This window comes from Leptidea sinapis, chromosome 6 (assembly GCF_905404315.1).
Source record: "Leptidea sinapis chromosome 6, ilLepSina1.1, whole genome shotgun sequence".
Classification (NCBI taxonomy): Eukaryota; Metazoa; Arthropoda; class Insecta; order Lepidoptera; family Pieridae; genus Leptidea; species Leptidea sinapis.
Window position 1 is genome coordinate 3,623,159 of NC_066270.1, and position 20,419 is coordinate 3,643,577.

At 34.8% G+C, this 20,419-nt stretch overlaps 1 protein-coding gene across 1 annotated transcript; it reads left to right on the plus strand.

Annotated features, from left to right (window-relative positions):
- The first annotated feature begins 7,775 nt into the window (after positions 1–7,775).
- Positions 7,776–18,657, plus strand: LOC126964930 (zinc carboxypeptidase-like). Its single transcript, XM_050808260.1, has 7 exons — positions 7,776–8,087; positions 9,287–9,450; positions 10,211–10,437; positions 13,330–13,414; positions 15,629–15,831; positions 17,198–17,282; positions 18,430–18,657. The coding sequence occupies exons 1-7, from the start codon at positions 7,804–7,806 to the stop codon at positions 18,621–18,623; spliced, it is 1,242 nt and encodes a 413-aa protein (XP_050664217.1). The 5' UTR covers positions 7,776–7,803; the 3' UTR covers positions 18,624–18,657.
- Positions 18,658–20,419: the final 1,762 nt, after the last annotated feature.

Sequence of the window (20,419 nt, forward strand, 5' to 3'; positions counted from 1 at the left end):
TGTACTCTCGAAATTGTTGATGAGTACGTCTACCTTGGACAACTAATCCAGTAAGGCAGGTCCAATTTCGGGAAAGAGATCACTCGTTGAATCCAACTCGGATGGGCAACGTTCGGGAAGCTCCGTAAAATCTTCTCGTCCAAAATACTACAGTGTCTGAAGACGAAGGTTTTTAACCAATGTGTGTTGCCATTAATGACTTACGGAACACAGACGTGGTCGCTAACTATGGGCCTTATGACGAAGCTCGCTGTTGCTCAGCGGGCAATGGAGAGGGCTATGCTCGGAGTTTCCCTGCAAGATCCAATCAGAAATGAGGAGATCCGTAGGAGAACCAAAGTCACCGACATATCCCAAATGATTACGAAACTGAAGTGGCAGTGGGCAGGGCACATAGCTCGGCGAATAGAAGGCCGTTGGGGCAGTAAGGTCCCCGAATGGCGACCACGTACCGGAAGGTGTAGTGTTGGTAGGCCCCCCATAAGGAGGCCGGAGTAGGATGGATGAGGGCAGCCCAGGACCGATCGTCATGGCGATATTTGGGGGAGGCCTTTGTCCAGCAGTGGACGTCTTCCGGTTGAAATGATGATGATGAAATAATCACACGAGTATGTACTCGCTAGAATATTTTTTAATACTTAGCAATTACCTAAACATTAAATTAGTTCTTCAAAGCGTATTTGAATACATAACTAATTTACAGAATAGGTACTTACCAACCTCTCAAATTATTTGAGAATGTGTGCGCAATCCCACTTAGCTTTAAGAGGCAATAAACCGGCAGATAGAACCCCGAAGCTCTCGAGTTAAAGCCCTTTCGAAGGAAAACTTTCCTTTATCAAAATATGGGGATATTTATTATATCTTTCAATAACATTTTAATCAGCTTAGGTGATCTTCTCTCAAGTTATAACCTATCAATTATGTACAAGAAGTTTCATCTGTGTATAATATATTTTTGACATAAAATCTAGTGGCATGTAATAGATTGCCCAAGGATGTGGTTAAATCTGTTAATCAGTTTAAGAATAGACTGGACAAACATTTGGATAGATATGGCAAATGATATAGACGCATCAGCGAAAGCTGCTTAGTCTATTATAAATAATAATAATAATAATAATAATGTAATATTATACATACAATATCCGGACGACCGAGCCTTGCTCGGATTTTTAAGAATGTACAAAACTTGAACAAAAAAAAAAAAAATAGGACATCTGGATTCGAACCGGGGTCTTCTGCTTTCCGGATCACCCAATGTCCCATCTGAGCTATAATAGTCTTGTATATAGTGGCGAAATTTACCTTTGTATTCTAATGTTATTGTAGCTGTTTCTCATTTAAACATGGATAAAACCATTTTTTTTAAATTGAAACCTTCCGAGATTCAGATTATATATATATATATAATCTGAATCTCGGAATTATAATTGAAATCAAAATCACTTTATTCATCTACGTCAATAATAACTTGAATGTCAAAACTATGTTTTCTTTCTACTATTTACCATCATTTCAGAAAAGGGTGAGTTTAGTTAATGAGAAGAAGTGGTAGTGAAAGAAAGTCAATGCCACTCTTTTAAATCAACATATAAAATTGCTTCGTCGTTTAACAAATGATTAAAATTACAATATAAAATGTAGTATGACCAACACTTAATCTAAGGTTTTATATATTATATTACTTTATCTATACTTAAGCCATAATAGATTGTAATAAATTATTAATCTTCTAATATATAAATTCTCGTGTCATGGTGTTAAACTTTGAACTCCTCCGAAACGGCTTGATTCTCATGAAATTTTGAGTGCATATTGGGTAGGTCTGAGAATCGGACAACATCTATTTGTCATCCCCCTAAATTTTAAGGGTGATCCACACGAAATTTTTCTTTTAATTTTTTTGACATTTTTTTAAAATTTGTTTGATTATGAGTCAGCATTAAAAAATACATACAACTTCAAATTTTCACACATCTACGATCAACAGTTTCTTTTTGTATCGCGATTTTGATATCGGCAATACGACGTTTGCTGGGTCAGCTAATAAGTAGATATAAATAATAAATTATTATTTTAAAATAACTTTTCTGAACGTATAATATTTGAGTGCAAATAATAATTTGACAAAGTTTGTGTGGAATCAAATGAACGGTAGCGCAATATAAACAAACAAACATTAATCTTTATATATTAGATCAAGTTATATATCAATGGGTTTTAATAAGTAGTAATTAAGTATTCCTCCGAGAACATTATGAAACCAATACACTATTTTACGTGTACTAAGTTCCGTGATAATGCGAATGTAAATACATAAAATATGTCGTCCATAATTTATAACTAAGCCACATTATTAAGCGCAATATGTCCAACGTTTCACTTCATTTAATCCATGTTTAGGTTGCATTAGTTTAATTTTAGCCATCGAATTCCGCGGTTTAGAATAATTGCGCGGTTTACGCGGCGAATCACGCCTAAATGTGTCTATGGGATGAGTGAACGAGCGATTTTTGACGCTTTATGTCAAATGTATTGAGACAAAAATATGTCTCTGTTTGTTAGGCTTGACTTCTCAGGTAATAACAATGTTATTAATAAATTCTTAGTGATATTAAGATCTATTTGAATCCATACATATTTCGGAAATTATATAATACTAGCGGGCCAGACAGACGCTGTCCTGTTATAAGAAAAAAAAATATGTAGATAGAATAATGTAGTATTAAGCCATTAGAAATGTGAAGTCAAAGTTAAAAATGAGTTAAAAATGAAACAAAAAGTATTTCTGAATGATTTTATAATATTTTGTAATAAAATGATGACTAATATCGTATTTGTGTAAAAAATTTTTGCATTTCCGCTTTATACTTGCCAATTTTATAATGTAATAATAATAAAGGGTATACTATACTATGTTATCTTTAAGAGATAGACATATACCTTCTGCAAACTTTTCTGCAGACCTCGATAAGATACACAATTCCACTTTACATTATTTTGTTATATCTCTAAGAGTTTAGATAGCGTTTTCCTTGAATGTTTCTAGATGACTTTTTTTTCGGACACCTCCAACAATTAATATTCTTAATATATACAAATATGTATACAAAATCTTTACAAATTATATACTGAAACCTTTCTCAAGAACCACACTATCCATTGGTGATATCAACATGAAAATTGAGGGAGTAGTTTATGAGTTTATCGCAAACGGACAGACAGACATACGTGGCGAAGGACTTTGTTTTATGTACTGATAGTGCTATACATATAGGTAAAAGATTATAATATTGTGTTATAGAGAAGATTTTTTTATGATATAACGCCAATAAAGCAGCATAGTATGATCGGAAACAGTAAGTAATAAGATCTGGTAAAGTCTAATGCTATAGCGCAGAAAAAATCAGTTTGATTTAGTTCTATTAACTGTTAATTATTAATTCTATATATTACTGACTCTTAAAATACTCGTACTTGTTTTATAATTGTAGAAACACAATTTTAATATACCATTATCCACCAAATAAGTGAATACGAAAAAAACAATCACGTGCAAATCAGACTAGAAACAAGGAGTTAAATATCGTATATGATATAATACCATTCACTTTTAAAATGCTTTTGTAAAAAAATAAGTGAAGCTTCTATAAACATTATGAAAATATTTATAAATTTGAAATTGGTTTTGTAAGAAGATTTCGACATTAGGTTAAAAATCTTCTCAATTACTCGGAATTCAAAAAGAGGTCCGATGTTATCCTAAAAAATTTAAGAAATAGCGCAGTATAATACAAAAAATCTGGCTAAATCTATTGTCTGAACTCTATTTTGTAAGTGTTTTAGGCATCAATGAGGTTCCGATAAAAATCGCACGTTCACCTAAACGAATGAAAAGTATACCATCCGCTTTGGGACTGAAGACAAACGATGACGTCACGACGACTGAGCGTCCATTTATCACAATTAGAGACGCCACGAACGTGGTTGCATTGTTTCGTAAGATAAAGTCGCTCGTTTGTGAATTGCCTTATTGATGGGTAATTATGACCGAAAAGTCTTTTTCTACCTTCGTATGAAATAAGACTTTAAATATATATTTCACATTTTACTTGTGCTTATAGTACAACGGAAAACCTTATTGACATGACCTGAAAAGCCGAACTTAATCAAAACATCATTAAATTAGAAAAGTGACTGTATTAGCACGTGCGTAGAAAAACATGACTTAAAAAAATCTATATCGCTTATCCTCTAGGAACTCCTGGTGCTAATGTGGATGTTACTCTTATCTCGGCGTTTGTAGAATGAAATGTGATTAGCGTTACACCGAGAATTTTGATACGACGCGATTAGGTTGTTGACCACTAATGAAGTATTATTTTAAATATGCGTATTGCGTGCGACTCTGCTCGTAATCATGTCAGAGACCATGGACTTGATGCTCGATGGCCTCAATACAGCTTCCCAAGGAGTAGATCTCAAAATGTTCATAGACAAGACGAAGATCATGTCAAATGTCCATGTCGAGCCTACTCCCATAATAATTTGGAACTGTACTCTCGAAATTGTCGACGAGTACGTCTACCTCGGACAAACAATCCAGTTAGACAGGTCCAATTTCGCGAAAGAGGTCCCTCGTTGATTCTTACTCGGATTGGCAGCGTTCGGGAAGCTCCGTAAAATCTTCTTGTCCCAAAAACCACAGTGTCTGAAGACGAAGGTTTTCAACCAGTGTGTATTGCTAGTGATGACAGTGTGTATGCAGACGTGGTCGCTAACTATGGGCCTTATGAGAAAGCTCGTGGTTGCTCAGAGGGCAATAGAAAAGGCTGTGCTTAGAGTTTCCCTGCAAGATCGAATAAAAAATGACAAGATCCATAGGAGTACCAAAGTTATCGACATAGCCCAAATTCAGCAGTGCCCATAGTTCGACGGATAGATGGACGTTGGGATAGTAAAGTCCTCGAATGGCGATCACGTAGCGCAAGACGCAGTGTTGGTAGGCCTCCACAAGATGGATCGACGATCTGGTCAAGATCGCCGGAATACGTTGGATGCGCAATACCGATCCTCGTGGACATCTCTGGGTGAAGCCTTTGTCCAGCAGTGGACGTCTTCCGGCTGATGATGATATTGTTCGGTGCTCGGTGACAATTTTGGTTACTAGACGATAGTCAATTGGCATTAGATCAGCCAATCAGATACCAATGCGTCTGTTGTCTACAGGTATCTCTCTACATTTTACTGGAAGTGTCAGCCATAACAAAAAAGTACAACAAAGAAACTATACAATTGAGCATCCAGTGACAATGAGTTGATCCCTGATTAAATTATCTAACTAAGCACACTTTAGCGAAGCTAAGCAAGATATAAGAATAAATAATATAGGAACTAAATGTTTGATTTGAGGCCAATAAGGACTACGATGTTATGACATTTTCTGTTCTCTAATTTAATTATAGTTCTGATCTATTAACATAATTTGTAGCAAATTCAAAATATCCTATATTTAAATATAATAATGTTAAATATTGATCTGACAATACCTATCGATTTAGCCTCAAGTATGCTCAGCGATTCTCAGACACTGTAAAGTTATTAGACTTCGTGTAAAGATATAGTGAAAACTTGACACTTAGGTTAGCCAGTACAGCCAAATTATCGGCATTTTTTCTAAACATTATATAAAGGCTTTTGAGTCATAATAATTCCTTTTACTCCTACAATCCAAAAATAGTTTTGAAAGGTTTCTCGAATTCTCTTAAATTACTTTCTCAAATCTTTACATATTAGAGACTTGACATCTTATGTGTAATCTGAGCGCAGTTGTAGTTTTTTAATAATCTTGAGCGGCACTTCATTGTGATGGGCAGGGCGTATCGATTACCATCAGCTGCTCGTCCTGCTCGTCTCGTCCCTGATTTTCATAAGAAAAACAGCAACCCCCATATCTGAGCCTTCTGGGATCGAAACAAAGCGCCATCAGACAATTTTGTGCAATATTATAACAATTCATTCATAATCTATGCACATTAGCAATTTCGCACACCTCAAAATTTCTGGCAAGTTGTATAATGCAGTTATCAAATTATATCAAAAAATATATTGTTGCTTATCCTGCTAAGTAGGGGTCAAAAATAATTTACTATTTCAATAACTTAGGTCAATAACTTTAATTTGCGGAGTCCTAAGTTTTCATTTTAAAACCGCTCAGGATAATTTATAAAACCAACACTAATTAGCGTTGGTGTAAAAACAGCGGCAACGTTACACTTACAGTTAAAAATGAACTGCGAAAGCTTAACTGGCCATCCATTACTAATTGCCGTTAAACGATCAATCTTTAAGCCTTGACGGTAGTTGGATATTATTTATAATATGAAAATGGAATTAAACACTTTAAACAGCATGATAATAATTATTTTTAATATAACAAATCTTATAACTATATTTACAATACTATGATTTAATTTACTAATTAAATTAATTATGAGATTAACATTAAATAAAAACTATTATTACAGGGAAGTGTATTGTATAGTTAGGCTTATCCGTTGACTGAAATAGCTGCCAGTGCCTGGGTTTCCAGTAGCCCTAAAGAGCCGCGAAGATTTTGTACATTCTATATTCTGTACTTTGTACATTCTCCACGCCTCAAGGCCACACGGGCCAAGTGTCTTGACACAAATGGCACAAAGATGTAAGACTCACTAAGACTTCGGCAGTCGAAGCAGCAGCAACTGACGTAATTTGGACATGAGAAGGAGCCAGAGTGTCGACGCAAGTCGCGTCCCACATCAGCGCCCTTCCCCGTACCCACCAAAGTCATTCCATCAGGATGCTTGCCATCGCAAGACAATTATAATTAAAATTCCTATTTTTTTTTCTGATTGATACAATATCTAGTTTTAGAGTTATGCTTAGAACAACATTCTTCTAACATCTTGGTGTTGAAAATCATAATGCAGATGTGAATTGTGAATAAAATTTGTTTTTTTAACGGCAATCACTTTTCAGCTATTGTAGAAACGTACATAACTTACCAGTAAGGGACGACACAGAAGCCATAGTGGTGATAAATGGCATCCATATCAAATATTCAACAGTCGCATATACCATCAAGTAATGGCGCCTATTTCTGCCGTGAAGCAGTAATATGTAAACATTACTGTGTTTGGGTCTGAAGGGTGCCCTAGCTAGTGAAATTACTTGGCAAATGAGACTTAGCATCTTATGTCTCAAGGCGACAAGCGCAACTGTAGTGCCGCTCAGAATTTTTGGGTTTGTCAAAAATCCTGAGCGGCACTGTATGGGCATGGCGTATCAATTACCATCAAATGAACGTCCTGCTCGTCTTGTCCCTTATTTTCATAAAAAAAAAGTAAGTGCTCATGTGTTTGTGGTTAAGATTATAATAAACAGCAACAATATATGTTTTCACACTCATCTGTTGGTGATGAAAATTCCATTTAAGCAGATTTTTATTGAATAAGCAACGTTAATAGCCTAAAATAATCCTGAACTATTATAAATGTCATACAAAGGTAAATCTACAATATAACAATTAATCAATCCACTTTTATTATCTACAAACGCAAGTATTTTAACAGTATCATTATCTATAAAACACGATCACTCGAGATATTGTTAAAGGAAACAGAATTTTAAATACAAGATAAAAGAATGCTTTATTCATTGATATTTTAAAATAAATTCTTATCAATGATAAAGCTAGTATCAATAAAATTATTCACATTTAATTACAAACTTCGGCTAGGACTATTGGTACGAAAAACAATGTTAAAGTCAATTCTATTTAGTGCGCTTTTCGCTGTAGTGTCTTCAGAAAAACTCAGATATGATAATTTTTGTCTGTATAAAGTACTTCCCGATAGTGACGAACATGTGAAATATTTAAATAGTTTGTATGAAGAATCAGATGGTTTGGAGTTTTGGATAGCACCACGTGATGCTGGGGATTATGTCAGTGTTGTAGCGACGCCAGAAAGGAGAGATGAGTTTGAACGTTCCCTTCAAAAACGTAGTATAAATTATAAAGTCATGCTTCAAAATATACAAGAGTAAGTTGATACAAATACGAATTCATTAGTTGATAAAATTACACATAGTACTAATAATATAATCGTTAAGGAACATTTTAACAGTAAAAGCTTGTTTAAAAGAAAAGGCATAAATGGCATTTATTTTTTCAAAATTGATTCCTTTAGAATTCTTTTTGATGTCATTTCTAAATACTATAATATACTACTAGATATTAAAATTTTGTTTAATTATTATAAGTAACTAATGTATATTCCATTCCAATCACTTATATTTTCTTTCACCATAGTATTTGAAGGTTAGGTATTAAATACAAACCTCGAAACTGATGTATTTTCCTAAGAAATATTCTGTTCATCGCAATAATGAAACTTGATAATTCATGAGTAAATATTTAGGTACCCATATAATAATTATATATTCATGTAAACCTCAACTAGTTCAGCCTAGGCTAAAGTCAAAGTCAAAGTAAAAAAAACTTTATTGTTACTTTGTTGTATTGTACAACTTTGTAATATATAAGCTAAATTATTATGTAAGGCGCTGCATCTCATCAGCAGGCGTGTGTTATTTAAAACACTTCGACCTGGCACCACAAGCAGCACCCGTTCACGAGTTGACGCATGGACCAACTATCATTCCCTTTGCACATAATATTTGAGGGAAGGAGACGACGCGGCACACGACGCCGGCAAACGGGCTTGTCCAAAGGCCGATAAGAGAAACTAGTTTAACCTAGTCTGTACCAGTTTATCCTATTGCCTAAGGGATGAACTGGTTTGGCCCAGGAAAAACTAGTTTGGCCTAAAATCGAGTTTGGCCGGTGACATCTTATTTAATCTAGTCTGTACCGGTTTATCCTTTCGCCTAAAGGATGAACTGATTTGGTCTAAGAATAACTAATTAGTCTTAAAATCTGGTTTGGCCGGTAACAAATACAAGACTAAAAAACTCTTTTTGAAGTAATATAAATCTATTTTAAGTGGATTCCCTTACACTTTGGAATATTAAGCCAATATTTATGGAAGATGTAGTATACGAACGGGTATGATAGAAAGCGTGCAATTTGGAGGGGCAGCTTAGAAGCACTATCGCTTAAAAACTTCTTCCCTTAGACCTATCTGATGGTTGATCGTAGTAGTTTCGGATGCAGTTTAAACCTCTTTCAAATGATGTGACTTCTTTAAGTAGGCTTGTTATATTATTACAATAATTTCAGAGCACTAGATAATCAAGTTGTGGGTAGAAGAAAGCGAGATGTGAGCAATGAAATGTTTTGGACTAACTATCAAACTATGGAAGACATATATAACTGGCTCCAGTACTTAGCTACAAATCATAGTAACCTTGTGTCTCTTATACACGCGGGAACATCTTACGAAGGTGGGAAATGTATTTTCTATTACGTTTTCTAGATGTACACGACACGTTACATAGTATTATCCTAAATTGGGTTCTATTGTGTTAAAAATACGTTTTAATTTAACAAGTTGTCCAAATAATTGTAATTTATATATAACGTTTTATTAATATTTATTATTTTAATGCATATCACTGTGATAGTGATTGTTATCTAAAGATATGGTACAATTAAGTTTTCAATTCAAATTATAAACGTATGTTATGTTATGAATACCATAATTGAATTACAAAAATTTAACAAGCCCAGCACTATTTCTGCCGTGAAGCAGTAATGTGTAAACATTATTGTATTTCGGTCTGAAGGCCGCCGTAGCTAGTGAAATTACTGGGCAAATGAGACTTAACATCTTATGTCTCAAGGTGACGAGCGCAATTGTAGTGCCGCTCAGATTTTTTTTGGGTTTTTCCTCGAACCTGAATCCTAAACGGCATTGTAATGGGCAGGGAGTATAAATTCCCATCAACTAACCGTCCTGCTCGTCTCGTCCATTATTTTCATAAAAAAATCTAGAACACAACAAAAATCACGAATTAATTACCAGGGGTATTTAGTTTAAAAACTCATGTGATATAAAATAATACAATAAGGCTTGCATATATCCAATATTATATATATTATATGTTCAACAACATATTGACGACTGCCGTTTAGCGCATAATATTTATAAAATAAAACTGTCTGATGAAATTTTAAAATATTCCTACGATTATTTATTTAAAGGTAGGAATATCACTGGTGTCAAAATTTCACGAGGCTCTGGAGACAAGAAGTTTTTCATTGAAGGAGGTCAGGTTGCAGCTGATTGGCTTTCACCCACGGTTATAACTTATTTAATAGACCAGCTGGTTAAAGGTGAAGACTCTGAAGCCAGAGCAGTAACAGAAGAATTTGAATGGCATATATTTCCAATTACAAATCCAGATGGACACGAATACAGTCAAGATGCTGTGAGTATTTTACTTTTGGTTGCTACTCACCTTGGTAATTATTGTTGGTTATTTTATCACAGTTTTTCAGTAGCTCATTATAAGGCTTGCCACGTTTATTTTTATGAATATCTAGTTTCTACTTTTGAGTTTTTTTTTTAAGGAGTAGGAGGATAAACGAGCTTACGGGTCACTTGGTGTTAAGTGATCACCGCCGCCCACATTCTCTTGCAACACCACAGGAATCACAAGAGCGTTGCCGGCCTTAAAGGAAAGTGTACGCGCTTTTTTTGAAGGTACCCACGTCGTATCGTCCCGTAAACACCGCACAAGGCAGCTCATTCCACAGCTTTGTAGCACGTGGAAGAAAGCTCCTTGAAAACCGCACTGAGGAGGACCACCACACATCCAGATAGTGGGGATGATATCCTAACTTGTGTGTGCGTGTCGTGCGAAGGTGGAATTCGGCGGCGGGAATCAGGTTAAACAGCTCTTCGGAACACTCTCCATGATAAATTCATTTGTAAACCAATAAATTCGGTTTACTCTACCTCGGAAACTAGTAAGAAATTTGATATTTAGATATATAAATACATTTTTCTGTACCCTGAGAACGAGTGTACAAAACATCATATAAGTTGAGCAGTTAAGGCTTGAAAATGTAACAAACAAACAAATTCAAATATTATATCTTTAAACGAGCAATTCTTGTATATATATATATATATATAATCTGAATCTCGGAAACGGCTCCAACGATTTTCATAAAATTAAGTATGCAGGGGATTTCGGGGGTGATAAATCGATCTAGCTAGGTTTCAATTAAAAAAAATTATCGGTTTTATCCATGTTTGAATGAGAAACAGCTACAATAACATTACAATACAAAGGTAAATTTCGCCACTGTGTACAAGACTATTATAGCTCAGATGGGACATTGGGTGATCCGGAAATCAGAAGACCCCGGTTCGAATCCAGATGTCCTATTAGTTTTTTTTTTTGTTCAAGTTTTGTACATTCTTAAAAATCCGAGCAAGGCTCGGTCGTCCGGATATTTTCAGTTTATAAGATTAGCCTGGTTGTAAATAATTTTTGTCAAAAAGATAGACATAACATAAAATTCACGGACGATTTGAGATTAAAAGTCGAGAAGAACTCGAAACTTTTTTACGTCAAATATAATATCGTGTCTTGAAAAAAAAATACTTTTATAAAATCCAAATTCAAAGACTCATAAGTATAAAATAACTTAAAAGAGATTTAATTAAAAACACCTCTTTTGCAAATGTTCTACCTATAATATTAATAAAATACTTTTATTTTTATGGGCTACCTATTGATAGGTTTGAAGTCGGTGCTTGGCCGCTTGGGTTTTTTGTTTCTAGACGAAGCTATCCCGCTCAAAGTCACGAGTAGCGAGTGTAGGTACCTGCTATTAAATTTGGCTTTACATCAAAGTACCAAACGAATTGAGAACCTCCTCCTTTTCGAAGTCGCTTAAAAATTTAACGCTTACAGATGAACTATCGCATCGTATCATCATATCGAACTTCTAATCGAATTACTCACATAATAATTTGCAAAATTTTAGAGATAACGTGTAAAGTTGTCTGACTTTCAGATAGGGTATTACAAATTCCAATTGTATATGGTACTCATATACTTACTTCTCTTGGCTGCTCGATTTTAACGAATAAAGTCTCGAATTTCTGCCTGCACCCATTCTTCTTGGGCAGTTAATAATTAATTATCTTGCGAATGCGTTTGATTTTAACTATCTGAATTTCAAATTCAAATATTTTTTTCATATTTTAGCCCAATATGAAATATAATATTTAAGGTTAACTATTATTCTTATTCTTTTTCGTACTTGACTGGAACGCTTCTAAACACATTTTCGATTTTTATGGAGTAAAACGCCTAGTTTTGTTCCAAATTGTATTCTACTTAGTATTAATTATTTTCTTCCAGGTTCCACGTTTCTGTTTTTACTTATGGGTATCATAGTGGAATGTAAGCACAAAATTGTACCCAATTGTATCAATAACTAATATCTAATCTAATATATAAAATTCTCATGGCGCGGTGTTTGTAGTTAAACTCCTTCGAAACGGCTTGACCGATTCCTATGAAATTTTGAGTGCATATTGGGTAGGTCTGAGAATTGGACAACATCTATTTTTCATCCCCCTAAATATTAAGGGTGGTCCACGCCAATTTTTTTTTTTAATTTTTTGGCATTTTTTTTAAATTTGTTTGATTATGAGTCAGCATTAAAAAATACATACAACTTCAAATTTTCAACCCATCTACGATCAACAGTTACTTTTGTATCGCGATTTTAATATCGGCAATACAACGTTTGCTGGCTCAGCTAGTATTATATAAAATTCTCGTGTCCCGGTGTTTGTTACCAAACTCCTCCGAAGCGGCTAAACCGATTTGTTTGAATTTTTGTGTGCATATCGGGTAGGTCTGAGAATCGGCCAATATCTATTTTTCATACCCCTAAATGATAAAGGTGACCACAAAATATTTTTATTTGATAATTTATTTTATTTTATTATGATTCAGCATAAAAATACATACAATTTGTAATTTTCACCCTTCTATGGTCAACCCCTGTTTTAAAAAACAGGGGTTGACCACGAATTTTATATTATTCTGTTCCATCCACAGTCTGCAAGATAGCAATCGAATACAATAATTTTAGTTCGATAAATTTTATTTACAATGTATTTGGTATCGATTTTTATATTATTCTGTTCCATCCACAGTCTGCAAGTTAGCAATCGAATACAATAATTTTAGTTCGATAAATTCTATATACAATGTATTTGATATCGAGAATATCTGAGAATCGCGATTGCAAAATCACGCGACTTGTAATACAAATTAAATTATCATTTCTAGATTCGTCTTTGGATGAAGAACCGCCGACCAACTGGATCTTCAGTTGGTGTTGATCTTACAAGGAACTGGAATTCTCAATGGGGAGGTAACAATTAAAGTTGAAACTAATTTGCGGTCCGTTCAAAGTTATAAATTTAAAGCACAGCTCATAAACTAGTATTTTAGCACCATATACAATCTGCTAAAACCATGTATTTTCCCTGCAGACAGCAGATATATCTCTTTCTTAGTAACCTGCTTCTACTGCGTCCTGCAAAATTTTAACTTCTTTACTGTGTAGGTGAGATGAAATAACGTTGTTTTAAAGAAGAATCGTTGGTAAAACATGGAATATATCCGTATCTTCTTTAATTATTTCATTTTAATGAATAAATTCAAGTGATTATATAGAATTTTTTAATAGAGATTAATTGATGACATACCAGTCACATATCATTAATTTGTCTGAGTCGTAAAGGATTAGAAACGATTAAAATTTCAGATAATGTGATGGTAACTGATAAGGCTCTTGCAACAAACGGAAGAATACCTATACACCTATATCAATACGATCACGTAACAACTATAGCCATCCCTCTAAGACCTTACTTAGATGGAATATCTAATGTGCCTGTTGGCTTCTTATTACACTGGCAACTCATCAAATCTTTTTTATTAAATTAAGCAGAAAGTTCAGTTGGTGTTATTTGATACGCCCTGCCAATTACCCATAATCTAGCCGGCATCCTGTGCAAAAGCCTTCCACTGCTAAACCTAAGCACAACAGTAGAAGTACACCGTTTTGCGCCAGAAATGGGTGTAGGGATAAAGTTTTTATGACTACTTGAGTAATGTGTAGTTTGTGTTTTGTTACATTATTTTATATAAGATTAATTAAGCTTATTTATTTAAATAGCAAATGCTCAAAATTTCTTGTTTGTTTCACGCAAGTTCTAATTCTGTTATGGTATTAGATGCATTAGTGAGGTGATATACCTATACAAACCCCTATCATGACAGTTATTCATCAAACTAAGATTTAACAAGTATTAAATGATCAATTTTACTGTGGAAATAAAATATATACATAAGCACTGAGACGTACGCACACAGTAATAATAGGTACAATAATAATTGACCACTGCAGATCAATCAAATATCTACAAACTATAGGCATCAATGTGTGGCCGAAACTATGAAAAACCACGTCACATATTGGCTGATTTTTTTTATGGAATAGGAGGACAAACGAGCGTACGGGTCACCTGGTTAAGTTAAGTGATTACCACCGCCCACATTATCTTGCAACACCAGAGGAATCACAAGAGCGTTGCCGGCCTTTAAGGAAGGTGTACGCGCTTTTTTTGAAGGAACACATGACGTATCGTCCCGGAAACACCGCACAAGGAAGTGCACCGATTACAGAGCGCCCCACAAAAATGCCCTCATATGTGAGACAAAACTTATATTCATAATAAGCTTCCTTGAAACAGTCAGTGGTAAATCTGTTTTACCACGTAAGGAAAGCGTATCTTGAATCCATGAAAGATCTACAGGTTCTTGCAACAAAACATTTTTTTTTTGTGAGATCTACCTTACAACATATTGTGTATTGCCGAAAAAACTGGTAACCAAAGTTATCGTCATAGCCCAAATGATTGCGAAACTGAAGTGGCAGAGGGCAGGGCACATAGTTCAGCGGACGGATGGTCGTTGGGGCAGTAAAGTCCTCGAATGACGACCACGTACCGGAAGACGCAGTGTTGGTAGGCGCTCCAAAAGATGGACCGTCGATCCGGTGAAGATCGGCGGAATACGTTGGATGAGGGTATCGTAGGACCGATAGTCGTGGAAATCTTTGAGGGAGGCCTTTGTCCAGCAGTGGAAGTCTTCCGGATGATGATGATGAAAAAAAGCCAAGTGGTGCAGTTGGCTATCGATTGATTGGAACCAGGATGTAATGGTCTTGTGGAAACAAATTCGACGACCCCAATTGCCCAGTTTTTGGTGACCATGCCTACTAGCTAGAGATCCCAGGTTCGAAGCCCGGTAGGTACAAACATTTATATGATGAATATGGATATTTGTTTCCGAGTCATGGATTTTTATATGTATTTATATATATTTTTTAAGTATGTATATTGTATATTTAGCCAGTTGTTATGTGCCTAGTGCTATGCCTAGTTTGGGGCACGATTACTTGTGTAAATGTGCGTCAAATTAATTAATTAATTTATGTTTTTATTAAGCCAGCACGTTTCATATTATTATGTCGCTATAACTATTATAAGAATGATGAATCAGTGCATAAAAATTTCAGTTAGTGGGGCGAGTTTCAATCCGGCAAATAGTAATTTTGTTGGTTTGGGTCCGTTTTCTGAACCCGAAACTCGAGCAGTCTCCAACTACGTAGAGAGTATTGGTCAAACTCTCTCTGGTCTATTGTCGTTAAGGAGTTTTGGACAAAGACTAATCATTCCATTTGCGCATACTGAACAACCAATGTATAATTATAACGAGATGGTAAGTGTATTAGAACAAGTATCTTTATCTTCTTAATATATATAAATTACGTGACACGTTGTTTGTCCGCGATGGACTCCTAAACTAATGAACGGATTTTAATGGGGATTACTTCGTGGAGCGCAGTTGAGCGGAGAGAGAGAATTTTTTATTTTTCGATTTGGGACCAATAATTATTTTTTTTACCATTATTTGTTTTGTATGGACATATTATTTTCTATGAGAGAATTTATTGGCGCACGTTTGACAGTTCTGTTGTGAAACAATTTCATTATAACTACAGGGACCATATTTTACGAAATAATTCTTGATTTTATAAAATATTATTATTGACAAATTCATAAAAACATTTTAAATGTTTTAATAATAATTAATCAAATTGTGGGTTGTTGATTACTGGCAAACTTATAACCGTCTATAACCTGTACATTAAAAATATTATATTTTCATGTAAAGTTGGTCCATGGAACATAAGTACAATATTTGTCAGTAAGTTGGAGTTTAAATCTGTAGAATATAAGAAAGTTGGCCGCTTCAGAGTATCTCCATTTGAAAGGCTACACAAATATAAATTACTAGTGTCTCCTGTATGGTGAACAACCTTATTTTCAATGTTACTTTTATGGGATATGTTTGAACCTGAATAGCTTTTCATCCCCATCACCTAGAAACCCAAACGATTCTAAACTTCAAAAATATATATCAAACTCAGCAATGATATATATTTTTGATTTATGATTAGATTATGGGGGTCTGTACCGATTGTGGTTTCTGAGGAATAAAATTACCAACTTAAATGAATAAATAATTTAACTTTGTGCTAATATTATATATATATAGGTGTAGGTGTCTAAATAATTTTACGATGATATTTGTGAAATATTACTGGGTGTTTTTAACCTATTTTTCCATTAAAAATAATACTTATTCTATGCCAAATTAACTACTATCGATACTCTGATTCGATTGGGCAAAAATACTACAAGTTTCATATTGGCATTGTATATTTAAAAAAAACTATTCAGCTTGTATTAACTATATAATATTTAAAATGAACTACACATTACTTATAATTATAATAACAATAATAAACAGCCTAGATATCCAACGCGGAAATACTGCCAGTATTCTTGGTACTCTTCCACTTAATGATAGTATAAATTATATGTGGACATAGTATTGTAAATATAGTTATAAGATTTGTTTTGTTTGAATAAATACCTTAATAGTGTTTTTCATAATAATGTATTTACAATACTAAATGTGTGAATATCATGCAGTAATAACTAACACTATGACGATGTACACCTCTACTGTGCCTTACATTTCACGGAATAACATAAATCTTAATTCTAATTTATTTCAGATCACAGTGGGAAGACGAGCAATGGGTTCTTTAGCGGTCAAATACAATACACAGTACACTGTAGGAAACTCAAGACAAGTTTTCGGTACATTTAATTTGACTTAATTATATTTAATTACCCTTATCACAAACATTAGTCCTTGAGTGGTAAAAATTGTTACTTGTAGGTAATAACTCCCTCTATCACCTGACAACCTGCACATTCAACAAGATTTGTAAATATTCAGAAATAATAGGGAATTTCCAGACCCAAGTGTGGCGTAAGACGCGACTGAGGGCTCTTCAATGTGGGAGAGTTACGCTGCCATCATAAAAGGTCAGACAGCACGAATAGACCAAACACGTGGTGCAGTAGTGGAAAAGAATATATTATAATAATAAAGAAATAGGGACTCTTGCTGTCATACAATAAGGTGTAATTCAGATCGCACTAACCTACATTTTTAGTAACCTAGAGCTTGCCTCTCCTTCTATCGCGTGACAGTTTCTATCATCAGGTCTTTTAACTTATCTCGACGAGACGAGCAGGTCGTTCAGCTGCTGGTAATTGATACGCCTCGCCCATAACGATACAGTGCCGCTCAGGATTCTTGAAAAACCCAAGAATTCTAAGCGGCACTAAAACTGCGCTGCGGCACCTTGAGACATAAGATGTTAAGTCTCATTTGCCCAGTAATTTCACTAGCTACGGTGCCCTTCAGACTGCAACACAATAATGTTTTCACATTACTGCTTCACGACAGAAAAACGCGCCGTAGTGGTACCAATAATCTAGCCGGCATCCTGTGTAGTCTCTCACTTTTGTCCATAGTAGTCTCTCACTTTAGAAATTATTTACGCGATAATATCATATCTAAAGATGATAGTTATTTATTAGTACATAACACCGAAGATTATAATGCATTATATTATGTTTATCTAGCTTTCGCTGTCTATGTCCAATGGGAAGAGAAATCTCTAAAATATGAATATTTTTATTTTCAAATTGAAGATTGGGTTCCAATTATTATGAAACATTACCGTTATAATTTTTCTACAATTAGTATAAATTATTTTCATTCAAAAATGTGTTTTAGGAATTCGAACAAATTATTCTTAACTACGACCGATGATTTCAAATAAAACACACATTAATTTATTCTTTAGAGCACATATCTAATTCATTTGTTTAGACAATAATACCACCACAGATGACTTACACTACATTTACACAGATTTTTTATTTTCAACAGATGGCGCTACAGGAGCTATAGCAGATTGGGCAAAGTATCGATTCAATCCACCAGTAGTGGCGACATACGCGTTAAGAGACGAAGGTTCGTGGGGATACACACTTCCTGTAGACCAAGTCAAGCCGACTTGTGAAGAAACTTACGACTCCATATTGGCTATTGTTAGAGAAGCGAAATTTATAAAGATTCTGTAAAAATTGTAAATAAATAATATAATTTAATTAAAAATCAATTTCAATGATATTTCTGCCAGGCAATATACCTAATAACCTAACCTAATCGTAAATAGTGGTACACAACAGTTGAGAGATTATCAGTACCTGTCGGGCTCACCTGAATCTTAACAAAACTGTTAACAGAATTTCTCTCACGATATAGTTCAACGGCTCTGACCAAACTCCTCTCCTACTACAACTCCTTAAGACCATAATCATTCGTCATTTTGATGATTAAATTTCATGTATTTGTATAAACTTTCTTTTATATCATTATATATTTGAAACAGCTGTAAATATCTCTTTAATATCAAGTTACATTTGTTATCTTACTTGTATAGCTCTTGTTATTATGAGATCATGAAAAGATTTTCAGACTTTTTTCCTTCTCATACATAGATGAAAACTATATAATAATTTACTTATTACTTCAAGCAGCAGACATTTCCATTTTTAGCAGAATGCCAGACACTATTGGGTGTATTTATTTTTACTAATTAATTAATTCTTTGAAGCTAACTTATCTTGAAGTGCATCGTCATGGCACAACATTTCAGTCAGATCACTTTTAGTCCCAGCTTTTAAACATAGCGGAACCGACTGTGGATCATGCTATTGAGATTTAAAAAATACTTGAAAAACCTGCCTCCTCTTTACACGAGTTATTTTTGGCACAAGAAAATTATCTATCAAAGTTTAAAACAAACTCTAAATACAGACAGAAGACAAATAAATATTTAAATAGACCTTTTGAGGAATTGTACATGTCGTATCGTAAAATCTCGAAAGAAATCGTACTTAACATATTTAATAAAGTACAATATAGATAGATATAATACCTTGTCATAACCTACATAACTCTTTATGATAAAATATTTGTATTTATCTATATATAAATTATTTTAATTTATCAATATTATAATCGGTTTACGACGTTCATCAGTTGGTTGTGACATAATTTATCAATCAAGTACTTATACAGTGCGTGTTGAGTACGGACTGGGACAATACAGCGAATTCACAACACTCACCCTGATAAAGGACCTCCGAATGTTCCGAAACTAGTCAGTACCAAAACCGATATTTTTTTTTATATGGAATAGGAGGACAAACGAGCGTACGGGTCACCTGTTGTTAAGTGATCACCGCCGCCCACAATCTCTTGCAACACCAGAGGAATCACAAGAGCGTTGCCGGACTTTAAGGAAGGTGTACGCGCTTTTTTTGAAGGTACCCATGTCGTATCGTCCCGGAAACACCGCACAAGGAAGTTCATTCCACAGCTTTGTAGTACGTGGAAGAAAGCTCCTTGAAAACTGCACTGTGGAGGACCGCCACACATCCAGATGGTGGGCATGATATCCTAACTTGTGGCGTGTCGTGCGAAGGTGGAATTCGGCGGCAGGAATCAGGTTAAACAGCTCTTCGGAACAATCCCCGTGATAAATGCGGTAGAAGACACACAATGAAGCGACGACTCTACGCAACGCCAAGTGATCCAGCCGTTCACAGAGCACTGGGTCCCCGACAATTCGAGCTGCTCTGCGTTGCAAGCAGTCAAATGGATCGAGCTGATACTGGGGTGCGCCAGACCAGAGATGACTGCAATACTTCATGTGTGGCCGGACCTGCGCTTTGTACAGCACTAGAATGTGCTCTATTAATGACGCCCAGTTTCTTTGAAGACAATTTGGCTTTGCCCTCCAGATGGCCACGAATTGGCAATCACTCGAGATTTCGAGACCCAGTATTCCGATACTAGGCAAGGCTTTAAG

What these genes read in the sequence shown, in the direction of transcription:
- LOC126964930 (XM_050808260.1), top strand. Translation starts at nt 7,804, where the DNA reads ATGTTAAAGTCAATTCTATTTAGTGCGCTTTTCGCTGTAGTGTCTTCA. An exon ending in CGCGGGAACATCTTACGAAG is followed by an intron (nt 9,451 to 10,210) that starts GTGGGAAATGTA and finishes ATTTATTTAAAG; the next exon opens with GTAGGAATATCACTGGTGTC. An exon ending in TGTATAATTATAACGAGATG is followed by an intron (nt 15,832 to 17,197) that starts GTAAGTGTATTA and finishes AATTTATTTCAG; the next exon opens with ATCACAGTGGGAAGACGAGC.